Source organism: Maniola hyperantus, chromosome 10 (assembly GCF_902806685.2).
Source record: "Maniola hyperantus chromosome 10, iAphHyp1.2, whole genome shotgun sequence".
In the NCBI taxonomy this organism is placed as follows: Eukaryota; Metazoa; Arthropoda; class Insecta; order Lepidoptera; family Nymphalidae; genus Maniola; species Maniola hyperantus.
Window position 1 is genome coordinate 4,078,562 of NC_048545.1, and position 14,727 is coordinate 4,093,288.

Here is a 14,727-nt window from a genome sequence, read left to right on the forward strand (position 1 = left end):
ATCCATCAGTCAGATTCAGTTGGTAAAGTTTGTTTTGAAAAAATGCTCATCAATTGGTTTGTATCATTTAATCGCCCTAAAAATGTACAATACAGATACTGACATTCCCGAACAGCATAACGACTGTAAAGTCGATGACAATACTCGCACGCAAAGTGCAAATAACTGGCTTAAACATATCATCAGCGGCTTCCGACACCATTATACTGTGCTCGTATGCATAACATGATTTGGAGTAACAGTCTACATTATATTATAAATTATAAATCAGGAATAGGAATCAATCGAGTGTTAACGCGCAACATTTTATTTGCAGATGTTTTTTATATATTAATAAATAAAAATCGCATTCCTGATTATGCACTGATAAGTGTAACACTTAACACATTAGTTCTCGCACCACTATGAGGGTAAGGTTTCACACATTTGATTCCATGGCCGTCCACTCCAGATAGTGTACACTGAAACCTCATTTTGGATGGCAGTAGTAGTGTTCTTAAGAGGTACTAGCTTAGAAAGCGAAGAGCAGCAGGAAGGCCATCATAAGACAGAAGAGTCCCATGGCCTCGGACAGGGCGAAGCCCAGGATAGCGTATGAGAAGAGCTGCTGCTTGAGGGAGGGGTTCCTGGCGTAGCCGATGATGAGCGAGCCGAACACCGTGCCGATTCCCGCGCCTGCGAACATTACCACACGTTAAACCAATATTCTCGTGTCAAACTTATTACCCGCTCTAGTCGCGCTGCGAAACGAAAGTAATTCGCTGCATTCTCTCCGATATCGGTTGTTATCCACGACAATGGGACTGAATTTTTACAAACTCGCTAGTAGGTATTAGAGGAATAAAGGCGGCCGTGAATCGCGCGCAAGTAGAGCGGGTAACAAGACGTCATTACTCATTATTCAATTTGTAATTAATTATTGCACTGATAAGCAATGTTAACTTAATAGAGAACACCAACTGATAAGAGATTTTTTGTAAAAATGTGTAAATGAAAAAAGCAGAAATGATACATACCTATGTAAGCCATGCACCATGCAAATATATGTATATTGAGTTTAATGTACAGACATCCTGCACATCACAAGTCCTAGATTCCATTATGTCATTATACACTGTACACAAACTTAAACAAAAAAAGGCTAAAAATAAATATAACTGTCTAAAAAGCGAACAACATTAAGAAAGCAATCATTAAACAAAATAAGCCCATCGCTTCAGACAGTGCGAATCCAAGAATGGCATATGAAAATAATTGTTGCTTTAGCGAAGGGTTGCGTGCGTAGCCAATGATAAGACATCCAAACACCACACCAATGCCAATACCTGTTAATAACACAAGGGGTAAGAAATAAAGGATAAGGTAGGAAGAGTTAGGAATATGTTTCTCTGCATATCTAGCAGCACGCGTCGTACTTTTATGTCATAGTTTAATACTATCGACTGAATTTATTTGTGCCAAATTTGAACATTTTCGTCAATAGAAGAATGTCAAAGGATTTCGTTTATTTTATTCATTTGCTTTTATGATTACATTAAGCCCCATGCACATAGCCCCAGGGCATTGCAAAGTATAAGAAATAATTGCGAGCATCAGCATCAATAGCTGTCACATTTTGAGTAATTAACACCTAGTACGGAATTCCGTACTACTAGGTGTTAATTACTCAAAATTTAAATGTATGTTGCTCGAAACACATCACATGCTTATAGATGTGCAAAGAATAGAAATGTTTAATGAAATTAAAATAGAGAGAATAGATTCTTATAAACTAGGCAGAAAATGTTAGTTCACAACTTTTGCAATTAAATATCCATGATAGTACAATCAAAATGTTCCTCAAATGTACTTAGATCTCTTTCTAACAGTTTAGTTAAACATAGTATTCATAAAACCAGTTGAATGAACTATGAACTCTGTCCAAGAAACTCCTTGAGACTGTCTGCATGCCAAGCTAAAAATCAATAATGTACCTCCATCTTGCATGTTATGCAATAACTGCTGTTACATAAAATACTCTTTATATTTCTCTGGATACACATTTTCTATATATTGCTTTAATTCTTCAGTTACCCTGCAGTTGTAAATAATTTCACAAAAACCTAATAAGAATTGACCTCAGTATATTTTTAAATGTGATTTAAGGAGAACTTGGTACATTTAGGAGATTAATCAAGTAAAAGAAAAATACAAATAAAGTGGAATAATAACAAATGAAACAAGCCTATTTGACTGCATAAAAATGGTTTTGCAAAAATGCTTGCAGCTCCAAAAAAGCTTTAAAAATACAGTGCCACAGTGCAAAGCTAGCCTTAATTTGAAGGCATCAATCCCACTTCCAACAGTTTTCAAGAGTTCAAAGTTCTATTTTAATAGATGGTGTAGTTGTCTGAAAAACATTCCATCCAGAATATTTTATTATTATATGATTATTCAGAAAGTATGTTCACAAATACTATACTAAGAACTCGGAACTCTTACAGCCGTACTGTCGCTTAATCGTTACTTAAGTTTCGTTAAAACGAGACAGAGCTATATCTCTCACATAAATCTGTCTCGTTTTAATTCAATCTTAAGTAACAATTAAGTGACTCTGAGTACGGCTGTTTGACTGTTGGCTGCAGGATCACCAGAAAAAAATCAGTTTCTCACCGGATCCCGCCACTCCTACTGTCGCGGCACCAGCACCTATGAATTTGGCAGCTGAGTCAATGTCCTTAGTGACTGAGGTGGTCTGGAAGGAGCGCACCGCTGAGAGCTGGGAGGGTACTGCGGGGACAATTTGTGTTTGGGAGGGGATCGCCGCTAGTGGCCTCACCAAAGCTGTATTGCTGAAGATCTGAAACATCATACCACCAACATCAGCCTGTTACTTTTCACAGCTGGGGAAAGGCCCCCATCAAAATGCTGATACAGATCTTGAAAATGAAAGTACGATATTAAGTAAACTACCAGTTCCAGTCTGAATATTATCTTCATAATCAACCCATTGCAGGCACACTACTGAACATGGGTATTCTCTCAGAATGCCAAGGGTTTGGCCATGTACCATGCTGGCCAAGTGCAGCTTCACACCTTTAAGAATATTATGAAGAACTCTCAAGCATACATGTCTCCTCACTATGTTTTCCTTCACCATTAAAACGAGATATTTAATTCCTTGGAATGCAAATACATATGTCTAAGAAGTTTGGTGTGTGTCCGGGATCAAACCCCCGGCTGAAAGGCAGACACCTTAACCACTAGGCTATCACCTCATTTTCTTATCTAAATTGAGTTTCCTTTTTAATCTATTTAATTTTTATAAAAGTAGGTATACAATCACTTTCTTGTCAGCTTCTTGATATTTCTGCATTTGTGATAATTCATTACATAATACACAAGTTTTAAGAAACCTTAAATTTTTATTTAACTTCAGAAAAATTTGAAGTGTCCTTGGTATTGATTAGATATCAGCCAAGTCCATGACATTGACTGAAAATCTAAATAAATCTATTCTTTTGGGCTTATATTAAATGCTGGTAATTGTAAGCAAAATAATATGCTAAAAGAGCACAATTGTTGACTGATACACAAATGGGAACATCTGATTATGATGTTATATAACAGGTTAACATTTAGTTGGAATCAAATATTTAAAAATGATCACATCCTTCTTTGTTGAATGGGAATCACTTAACAGTATCAATTAAGTTATAAGCATATAATAATAACAATACTTTTAAAAGTTCATTTGAAATTCCAAGTTATCACATCAGTTAAGTAACTCTATGTCGTAAATGTATAATTTTAAGTAAAAACAAATTGAAAAAAAGTAAGAAGTAGTATATTCAAGGTACTTACAGCAGACCTGGCTGCAGGGGCGATCAGTCTAGCAGCAGACAGCATATTTGTGGTTATTGGGAGCGGCGATCGACAACTGAAAGAAATGTTTCACTAGTAAATGATAACTATATTTATTGGGAATGTTTGAAGAGGGAGTTTTCCTTAGAACTTGACAGTTTGACCGCAGATTGTTACGTAATTTTAGGAGGCTACGTAACTGTGACAAGATAGGGTATTCGTTGTATATCTATGATTTTTCGATAATACCCAATGTTATATCACTACGCACTAACGGCAACGATGCGGACGAGTCAACTTCACATAAATTAATTGCTATGGGATAGCGGAAAATGGCCGAATCGGCGATCAATCTTTTCGTTTTGAAGGCAGTCTTCAATGACAACTTACAAAATCACTATTAAATATTTGCACCGACACGCACTGTGGGCCTTCTGTTATCAATATTAACACTTTTTCCTTGATAATAGTCGAGGATTTAAACACTTTTTCACGATTTAGATCGTTCGGCAACCTCTCTGACACTTACCAAAGAACACCGAGAAGGAGGAGACCGGCCTTTGGAATGTCCAATTTCTGAGTGGTCAAATGAAACAGAGTATAAATCTCGTGTTGCTATTGGTTGACTTGCGCAGGCTGCGCTAGTTCCGCTTGGAGCAGCCAACTATTGATTGGGTTGCGCGAATGACACATGCATTCAATACTTATTAAATAAACGTTTATTCCTGATGTAAGTTATTTCCCATTAATATTTTTAAATTCATAAAATATTATTTTAATTGATTCTATAAAAATATTAACCTAACAAATTTACTTAAAAAAACTAAATTAATGTAACATTCATAAGTTTAGACGTCATTTGACTAGTCGGGTCGATTATCGCCATCTGAAATGGCGGTCTTCATGCTAAATATTTGTAAATTTAATGGCTGTGGCATAACATTTCCACGACTAGCGGACCTAATTGAGCACATCGAAGATGTACATATTGGTGAATATTAAATACTTTACATTATCGGCTATCATATATGATATTTCATGCTCATTAATAATATAGAGGTTCGTCCATAATACGTCTTATCAATATGTCAAAGTTGCCAACATTGTGTACTATACTTACTCTACATTATAAATTGTTGCGGGAAATCTTGCTAATTGTATTGTTCTTACATTAGGCGTTATAAATGACTAATAAAATAACGTGCAACGGTATAATAGCATACTTTAAAAATATTTGGTTAAATTTTGTGAAGAAAGTGTACCTATCGAAATATGTAAACAATGAACAGCTGATTCCGGTGGCCCATGGCAGTATGAAGTAAAGTAATAGATGCTATTGTTAGTCATCAGTTTTTCCAATTCTTTTTCTAAAGTAATAATTCTTTTCAGACTATGATCCCGCTGTGGTAGAACAAAAAGAAGCTTCACAGCCAGCATGTATACCGCTAAGTTACGTTTTGAAATTCTTTACGGAGGCGTCGAGGCGGGAACTTCAAAGTATGCCGGCGGCCGTCGACGTTCGCCGGCGCCTTTTCTCCGCGCCAAAGACACCCTCGGTTCGAAGCAGCACACCTACAGGTTATTACAAACTAATGGCAGTTGCCTGCGATTTCGTCCTTGTCCTGTGGGAGCTGTCTTTTACCGAGCGTTTTCCAAAAAAAATATTTCAAAATAAATAACGAACACTTATCCGATTTGGTGCAGGCGTTCGGAAGTTATGCACGTACATAGATTTCGGAGATTCATTTTTATTTATATAAATTAAATCTTACTACTGGTTCGCCCGGAACTAATAGGGTACCTATTAGTTCCGGGATCATTCATTCATCCGGGATTCATCGCGGTATCGCATAACTCCCATAAGATAATTTTAACTATATAGTAATAGTTAACTTGGTGCTTGTAACATTAGACGCAAAAAGAGCGAAAGAGTTATTGGAGACGTTCGCGTGTTAAAATGCTGACAATAATAATGCAAGAAGTTCGCTTCACTATTATTTATTATTATTTAGTTATGATAAAAATAATGCCATTAAAAATGAAATAAAAATAAAATGTCGAATGAGCTCGGTGGCTATTATTCAGCGTTGTACACTGAGCGAATCACCCCGCTTTTCCTACTTTCTAAGTAAATAAAACAGTGCGATTTCAGATTGGACCTACTTGTTTTGCACGCACTATGCTAGTGACTCAACCTGTAATCTATCGCTTTATGGCACTATATAAAAATCGTGGTAGATTTTTTAAATATTAGATCTAGTTACTTTTTGAAGTACATTTTTTTGCGAAAACTTCCTTTATATTTTCTTTTAGCCAGTGAGATGTCACAGAGTAATGAAAATTATAATTCCAGGAAGTGAAATGGATGAGGAAGAGGTCATGAGCCCGTCGGATGACAGTAACGACTCTTGGACGACCGTCGAGGAATACAGCTCCGAATACATACTGCGTTATGGAGTAAAGTAAGTATGGTGTAAAATAGAGATAAATTTTGTTTTAACTCTTTGGTACTAGTGGGCGCCACGTGTACTATAAAGAGAATAGACAAATAAAGAAGTACCTAGACGAAGCTAAAAATTGGCGGATTTATTCGAGTTTTTATTAAGTATACAAAAAAGTCAATTTTTGCATTCTCTTTCACATAAAAATATTGCCAAAAATATCTTGTTTCAAAAATATAAATAACTAGCAGACGGGTCATCTGATGTAAAGTGATCACTACCGCCCATAAACATTTGCAGCACCAGAGTTGCGTTGCCAGCTTTTCAAGAATTTCTTGATAACTTCAAGTTTTGATCTAGTGAGAACTCCGCCGACGGGAATTGGTTCCACCATTTGCTGGTGCGTAGAAAAAGGGTTTTCAACGTCAATACAGACGATAGGGATTATGGAACAAGATGGCACAGTTATTGTTTTGACGTAGAAGTTACGTTGACAACAATAGTACCGTAGACCTATTCCACTTCTTGATACGCCTTACTCACAACCTTGAATGTAAAGCTGGAAGAAATCTCTGTTTAGAGATAAGCATTTCCAATGTAACTTAATTTATTATTACTTTGTAACTACAATTTTGGTACATGAAAAATAAAAATAAAATAAATATTTTGACAGAATGAATGCAAGTGCGTCATCTAGCGCGTCAGGGTCAGCGGCGGCGCAGGAAAAGCCATTTGCGTGCCCGGTGCCCGGATGCAAGAAGCGCTACAAGAATGTCAATGGCATTAAATACCACTCTAAGAATGGCCATAAGAAGGATGGGAAGTAAGTTTTTTCAATTATTTTTAACTTGCACTAGTTAGCTAGTTACGTAGGTACAGAACGAAGTTGTCATGAGTTTGTAATAAAATCGCGTGAATTCGTCTTATTGGTTTTGTTAAATCCGTTAATGTCCTTTTTTCTGGGATAATAAGTATCACAATTGCCAATAATGATGCATTTTATCACTGGGAAAGAATGACTCTCACCCATCCTATGCTCATATCCTCTCCAGGATACCTTCAAGCTATTTCTGTGGTTTAGATTAGTTCAGCAGTTAAATTGTAAATAGGCCTAACAGACAGACAAGCACTTTAGCATTTATGATCGCAGTCTTTAAAACTAAATAATGTGATAAGACGTATTTTAAAAATTATACTTATTATCTTAAAGTAATTTTTACAATATTAAGATATTCTTATTCTTTAGAAAATTTTATATCTTACCGACGTCAGATACGTACAAACGAAAATTTTCAACCACCAAGAAGCGTCTTACTGCTCAAGAATATTTTTGGAAAAAATGGGTATTACTCTATAAGTTGTATCTACTTCGTGATAGTATTAGATTATTAATTTTTTTGGTGTAGGTCGGTTAATTAATAGAGATTTGATTGATACAATAGAAATAATTAGATTTACTGCAGAGCCTTAATGCAGTTTATCTCTATGTATGTTCATATTATGTAGAGTATGTGTTAATGATAGAATAATGTTGATATTATTTAACAAATGACTGGGTAGTATTTTAATGTATTTATTTACCACACAGCAGATAATATAGTCTACCTAAGTTGAAAGGATTTTCCGGCATAGAATTCATAGTAGATGAAAAAGACATTATTTTGTTGTGGAGTGTCGTGACTCGTGACGTGACAGAAGGCGCAGAGTCATAGACCAAAAAGCATTAAATGTCTTGGTCAAGACCTAGTGTTTTTTGTACAACTTATGCGCTTGCTGACCACCGATCAGTCATAGAAGCCATTCGACAACGTTGACCCTAAGTGAGAAACCAGTAAAAATGTGTACAGTTCTATCTTTGCGGTCTGGTGCGTTGATCGAGATGCATTGCAACACGCCATAACACAGTCATGTCTTTGCTATTTCATTATTTTTATATTAGTTTTTTATTTCAGGGTAAAAAAGGCATACAAATGCCAATGCGGCAAAAGTTACAAAACGGCGCAAGGGCTTAAGAGCCATTCCGTAACACAACATATAACTCATCAACCAAGCGAAGGCCGCATCCATGCGCCTAAGTTACAGAACCTCGTGGTCACCGCCTCCCCGTCCACCCGACCTCACGTTGCCACCCCTGCTCTTGAGACCATAGACGCTAGCAAATTGGTCCGTATCTACGACACTATCAAAGCCAAAGACCTCCCTTCCTTCAGTATTCCTAAACATAACCTTACTCATCTGAACATTATAAGCGCGAACCATAACAGCCAAACCTTACGTCATTCAGTCCTCCTCACCCCAAGTTCCTCGCCGGCGTCCAGTCCCCTTGATAAAGTCAAGTACGACAGACCTCCTAAAGTCACCGTCACTCAGGAAACGACGTACGAAACTTCCAGCTTGACACTACCAAGCGATCGTAGAGGCTAGTCTATTATTATATTATATATCTATGCATATTATAAATATGACCACGCAGTTCCTATATTAATAAAACCCTTTTTTATAAATTATCTATATATCTCATGGTCAGTTGCTAATTGGAAATGTCGCTTAGATGCATAAAGTTTAATTTAACAGGTAGACATTTTCGTCCCGATAATCTGCATATATTATTATTTATATTAAGAGTCTTTATTAAATTAACTTTAGAGATTGATTGTTTTCAAGAGAAGAGTTTATTTTCTGTTTTGTTTGTTTAGTTTAGTATTATACTTGATTTGCTGTGATTACAATTTGATTAACTGTGTTAATTGTACCAAAGTGATCTAAAGTCGCTAGCTTAGAGTAAATCCAAAGGATGTTCATAGAAAGCTTAGTGCTAATATTTTCTAACGGCACATTTTTAAGATATCGAAGGATTTATCATTATCTTTTACAACAGGGCAATAGAAAAGTACTGAAATCCTTTAAATCTAGTTCTTGCGTGTGATTCTAGAAGTGGGAAGTGCTAATGAATAGTCACTTTTAGAAGTCTTCGTGCCATTTTCATTATAATAATATGTATTTATGTACTTAACGTGTATTACACGGAATGATGTTTCAACTACAGTACTCAGCAAGAAAGAATACACATCAAACTTTATAAAGAGCTAATCGGCAACTTTGGCTTCGTAGAGCGTCGTCTGTGTCACACACAGATCTAATAAATATGCCATTAGCGTGGTTCCTGTAGTCTCCTCTCGCTCAAGTAGATGTACTTATTTGAGAAATGTAATTTCTTCTATTTTACGTTCGCTTTGGCTATTGTAGTCTAGTATACTGCAACCCACCATTGCACAAAAACTTCAAAAAGAAAAATTGTATTCAATTTTCAAAACGAATCAATTATTTCTTTAAAATACTTGAGTCAAAATAACCTCACTTCACGTTGTTTGTCAAGATCTCACACACAGAATACATATTGACAAACAAAAAAGTGGCCACGGTGATAAGGACAAAAAATTATCATTCGCCACGTTCTAATAAGAGCTTAAATGCATTAAGCTATCTCGCTCTAACAGTAAGAGTCACAATAGGGCTACTTCTACAGGTATTTTGTTCTGAAGTGTCACACGTTTTATCGCTGACTTGTTAGTCTCAACGACAGAGATAACGCTCTGTGAAACCAAAGCTGGCGTTTAGCTCTTTCTAAAGTTCGATGTGTATTATTTCCTCTTGGGCACTTACCTACCTAATGGTGTTAAATGTCATAGATTTTTGTATTTAAGTGAAAAGCAAAAAAAAATAGCATTCGCTGTTAAGTATTCCTGTAGGATGATATTAATATACTCGTAAATGTGATAATATATTTTAGAAAAAGTAAAAAAAAAGCTTTCTAGCGTATACCTATTTAATGGTACTTAGGTGTTAAGGAAGAAATTAACTTTCGGACTGGATGTCAGAAAATTGTTTGCAAATATATAAAAACAAAATTTTAACGAACACACATATTTGTATTATGTATAATATACAACTAGACAGAGTGACAGAAATGCAAAAATATTATCCAAAAGTGAGGTTACCCTCCGCATCCCGCACCCTACCCTTATGAGCCATCACAGTCATGCTGAACATCTATGTATATGTAAATGCAATTTTCTGACATACAGGTTAGATACGTGTTGATAATTTTCGTGCCTTTTTTATTTCATGACTTTACAATCTATATTATTATAAAATATAAATGTTGTCAAATACTCATTATTTAACGAATCTTATTATATTATGATATATTTGGTTAGGTATAAAAAATTGTCTTGTAAAAGATTAAATTCACATCCTTTACCTATCCTACGTATAATGTTTAAAAGTTATATTATGAATAAGTTTTGCCTTCTTGGTCCTAAAAGTTTATTTGTGCGAGATTTGTGAAATAGGTAAGTTTTGGCACTATTGGCCTTACTATTATTAGAATAAAACTGATTCACAGTAGCTACTTCATAGAAATGTTATTATAATGTTTGTTGCTAAGTTTAAGTTTTGCATTAATTTTCAAAAAATTAAATTGATTTTCCAAATCCCTAATATTAATATTTTCTGCATAAGGCTTATTTCAAACTACGGGATATAAATTATATTACAGTCCGGTCAATATTGGCGTTCCCAACATTCGTACCAATCAAAAGTCTAAGTGATTTTCATTTGTATGAAGTAGTTATTTTTCGAATGCATACTAAAAACCTTGTTACGTAAACTTTCTTTCAAACATTTGCGTGTATTTACTTCATAAGCTTAACCATAAATTTTAAAATGAGTTTTATTAACAAAATGAAAAGAAAATTGAGGTGCTATGAGTACGCAAGGGAATCGGAAGATAATATGGTTAGAAAGAATATTAATAAAGTTTGTACCTGTGTGTTGTGTTTGCAAGAAAATACCTCGAAAATAAATCGACCTTTAGAAAGAGGTTTCAGGTTTTCGGTCTCAACGACAGTGACAACGTTCTATGAAACCAAATCTCTTTCTAAAGGTCGATGTACAATATTTCCTGCCGGGTACTGAATTTATTCGTCAGATTAAACTTTTTGAATCTAATATAGAAGTCAAGTATACGGTGCTTAACGGACGTAACAAGACGTGTGATATTCGGTATAGAAAATGGAATAGGTAAGTATTGTGTGAAAGCCAAAGAGAAGATATCTCATTTTTTTCCTGCCTTTTCTTTTCAATTGAAAAAAGCTTTAGAGACTAGACTTTAGAGTATTAAAATGCAATTTTGCATAGAAGAAAACTGAAAATATTTTATCTATTTTTTTTGCATATACTGCCTTTTCTATTCGGACGAACGAAAGCTGGAGACCGTCATTAACAATAGCAATAGGATTAAGTCGTGGCGGACGAATTAAAAAGTATCAAAACTATGAGGTTGAACCGGCTCCTTTAAAAATGAATGGGCTCTATGAGTGTTTGGCTTATTACCACTATTTAATACGTGGCGTGTCGAATGTAATCCTATTGTTATTGCTAATGACGGTCTCAAGTGGAAACATGCCAGTTTATTTTGAATGCGCTATCTAAACGTAACTGTCAGATTAATGGGGCCACGGAAGTTGGTGGGTTGTTCAAAAAATCGCGTCAATAGCGTTGTGGTACCATGCCAGGTAGGAGCAAATTAGAAGTGTCTGTCAAGATATCTTCTCCCTCATGCTTATCTCATCTTCGCATCATCCATTTGTCTGTCGGCTCATGAAAATGGCGTATACTTACTAGGTACTTACCCTTACTTAATATTAACAAAATGATCAAACATAACTTTGTATTATGATTTGATTAACGTTTCGTTTGATATCAAATGTTTTCGTTCATTAAGACTGATTGTTGATTTTTAAAATTAAAATAATCGTGTAACTTTATAATGTAAAGTAAACCTTATATTATGAGGTCTACATCAAATAATATTATACTTATAGATACAAAAAAGACGATAAGAAAAAGAGAACTTTCAGTACCTATGTTAAATAAAAGTTACATGATTATAAAATTCTTTGAGTCTTGTTACTTTATTTGTTAACATTAAAAAGACATGCTGTGCTCATTATTTTTAGTTATTTAAGCTAACATACCTTTAATATATTGAAAAAAATGTGTGAAAAAGAGATGTTCGTATTTGAAAAATGCATACATATATAAATGGAGTTATTGCAACGGGAATCTCGTTGCATTTGTTTTTGTGTGTAATCCTATTTAAATAATTTGCAAAAACTGTTATTGTTTGTTGAAATTATTATTATTATTTATTGACATTATTATTGCATGTGACCTAAATATTTACAGTAGCCGGCAGGAAATATTATAGATCGACCTTTAGAAACAGATTTCGGCTTCCTAGAGCGCTTGTCTGTCATTCATATCTATGTGATCTTTTTTCAGTCTCAATGACAGAGACAACGCTTTACGAAACCATCTCTTTCTAAAGGTCGATGTACAATATTTCCTGCCGTGTAGTGTACGTTCGTCATTGGACAAAATATGTACACATATTCGTAGAGCATATTGATGCTCGACGAATGCATTCAGATAATACATGTACAGGGCAATTTTGCGTCCAGCCAGCGCTGATCGGCTTACCGGCTTATGTGGGTTTTTACGCATAGCTCAAATGATACTGACGCAATTAACAAAAGGCGTTTACGCGTTGGTCTTTACTTGTCTTTGGACCAATGTGGACTGGAGTTTTAAAATGCAGTGTGTACAACTGTAGCTAGCGTAGCTAGAGTTCAGTATGTTTTTTTTTTAAATCTTTTATTAACAGGCTTTTACATAGTTCAGTATGTTGTTCATTTAAAAAAATATTCTTCCACTCAAAACGTTTTTCATAATACATTAAATGGTTGTGAAAAATATATCCTAATGATCTGATTATGATTGATATAGTATATTATTATGTATGTAGATATATTTTCAAAAAGCTTATTTATAATAATATAATTAATTAGTTGATTTATAAAGCTATCAATTTCATAAATTGTGTCAGAACACCTTATAAAAAAAGATTGGGTATGAAATATCAAATTTGTAAACGGCGCGCCGTCGGGCGCAAGGAATAAGAGTGCAGTCAGCAAACCTCCTCAATATTTGAGCGCGCCTTAAATATTAAGCATGGGGGCATATATAAACGGGAACATTTTCAGCAAGCTGTAAAAGCTGCTTTCTTAGCACGCTCGCCTGACTATTATATTATGTTACTTCATCTGGACTTACCCTAAGAAAATATGTTGCGTAGTGGGAATATAGAATTAATTCTGTTGTCCACAAACTCCAAATTAAATTGACCGGTCTAAATCTATTGACTATGGGCTTCATAAGAAAGCTCAGAGTCAGTAATTGAGGATGGAGAAATGCTTGAAGTATATCTACGAGATTAAATCAGAAATGAGGAGATCTGCACCTCGCTCAGACTAAGAATCAAGAGACTTGTCAAACGCGTATACCCGAAAGAGACAAAACAACAAAAGAAATAACACTTACGTATGAAAGGTTATGTTTCTACGTAAGGTTATGTTTCATAATTTGCGTTCGCTACAACTTTTACACAGCAATGCAACATAAATGGCTTCTACACACCTTCAATACTAAATTTAAAACAGAAAACTAAATGAAAACTCGTATATTCTCAATAAATTACTATCACAGAGGTTTGTTGGGCACAGACTACAACATGCCCAACAAAAAAAGTTAAACTATGACAAAGACAAAAAACTGTGTTTATGTCTCTATCACTCTTCAGAGCTTTTCTATACAGCTTGCTCTAACAAGGTATTATTATTTTAATGCCAAGTCTCCTTATTCTTAGTCTGAGGCACCTCGATTGCGGGAAACCTGCATCAATCATTATTACAATCTCAATTGTAGACCGTTGTGTCTTAGATCCATAGTCTTATTAGATCGGTTGACGATGATGATGCTGATGCTAGTGCTATCCTTTTCTTCAGGGAGAATTAGGATAGAGATAGCAATACATCCTGTCATTTTAATTTAGCGATTGTGTACAACAGAATCAAATTTTATTCCTTTTCACACATTGTGTAATTTTGTTTTGTACTCAATAATTTTGTTGTGTTCATCAAACTATTCTAATATGACAGTTCTAAATCTAGTGCTATCCCTTTCATAATGGTCCGTACAGAAAAGGATATCACTAGTCTTAGACCTGTGTGTTGAGATTTTGTTGACAACAGAATTAGAAAATGTGTGTTATAACTTTTTATCAATTTTATGTGATTTTATAATTATCATAACCTATACTTTGGATTATATTCACTATCGATGTTAATTGTCTATGATCGACGTTTGTGAAAATTATGTGTTTATGATTGTCTACTTGTGATAATTAAATGAATAAAGCCAAACCGCACTCACGCCTTTAAAGACCTTTTATTTTCCTATACAGCTTATTTTATAGTAGGTACATACAGATAAAATAAATCGATGCTAAACAAATGGAACGCTATTAGTTATTTTTTTATAC

At 34.8% G+C, this 14,727-nt stretch overlaps 3 protein-coding genes across 4 annotated transcripts in view; 1 reads left to right on the top strand and 2 right to left on the bottom strand.

Moving 5' to 3' along the window:
* The window catches only part of RpL15 (ribosomal protein L15), a 410,749-nt gene that overhangs the window by 26,585 nt on the left and 369,437 nt on the right, over nucleotides 1-14,727 (bottom strand). The window lies entirely within an intron of this gene.
* Nucleotides 53-4,527, bottom strand: ATPsynC (ATP synthase, subunit C). Of its 2 annotated transcripts, none has more exons than XM_034972816.2 (4): nucleotides 4,373-4,527; nucleotides 3,844-3,919; nucleotides 2,653-2,839; nucleotides 53-675 (listed from the first exon to the last, which is right to left on the bottom strand). In XM_034972816.2, the coding sequence occupies exons 2-4, from the start codon at nucleotides 3,886-3,888 to the stop codon at nucleotides 512-514; spliced, it is 396 nt and encodes a 131-aa protein (XP_034828707.1). In that variant the 5' UTR covers nucleotides 3,889-3,919; nucleotides 4,373-4,527; the 3' UTR covers nucleotides 53-511. The 2 variants fall into 2 exon arrangements, with proteins under 2 accessions (XP_034828707.1, XP_034828708.1); XM_034972817.2 differs by having other exon boundaries at nucleotides 4,234-4,375.
* On the top strand, nucleotides 4,664-13,237 carry LOC117986009 (juxtaposed with another zinc finger protein 1). Its single transcript, XM_034972813.2, has 5 exons — nucleotides 4,664-4,834; nucleotides 5,233-5,421; nucleotides 6,197-6,305; nucleotides 6,958-7,107; nucleotides 8,237-13,237. Exons 1-5 carry the CDS (start codon nucleotides 4,735-4,737, stop codon nucleotides 8,706-8,708), a joined length of 1,020 nt encoding a protein of 339 aa, XP_034828704.1. The 5' UTR covers nucleotides 4,664-4,734; the 3' UTR covers nucleotides 8,709-13,237.

Excerpts from the sequence above, each read along its gene's own strand:
- LOC117986009 (XM_034972813.2), top strand. The coding sequence starts at position 4,735 with ATGGCGGTCTTCATGCTAAATATTTGTAAATTTAATGGCTGTGGCATA. Across the intron at positions 6,306-6,957 it reads ATACTGCGTTATGGAGTAAA|AATGAATGCAAGTGCGTCAT; the intron begins GTAAGTATGGTG and ends ATATTTTGACAG. Across the intron at positions 7,108-8,236 it reads GGCCATAAGAAGGATGGGAA|GGTAAAAAAGGCATACAAAT; the intron begins GTAAGTTTTTTC and ends TTTTTATTTCAG.
- ATPsynC (XM_034972816.2), bottom strand. The coding sequence starts at position 3,888 with ATGCTGTCTGCTGCTAGACTGATCGCCCCTGCAGCCAGGTCTGCT. Across the intron at positions 2,840-3,843 it reads CCCCTGCAGCCAGGTCTGCT|ATCTTCAGCAATACAGCTTT; the intron begins GTAAGTACCTTG and ends ATGATGTTTCAG. Across the intron at positions 676-2,652 it reads AGTAGGAGTGGCGGGATCCG|GCGCGGGAATCGGCACGGTG; the intron begins GTGAGAAACTGA and ends TAATGTTCGCAG.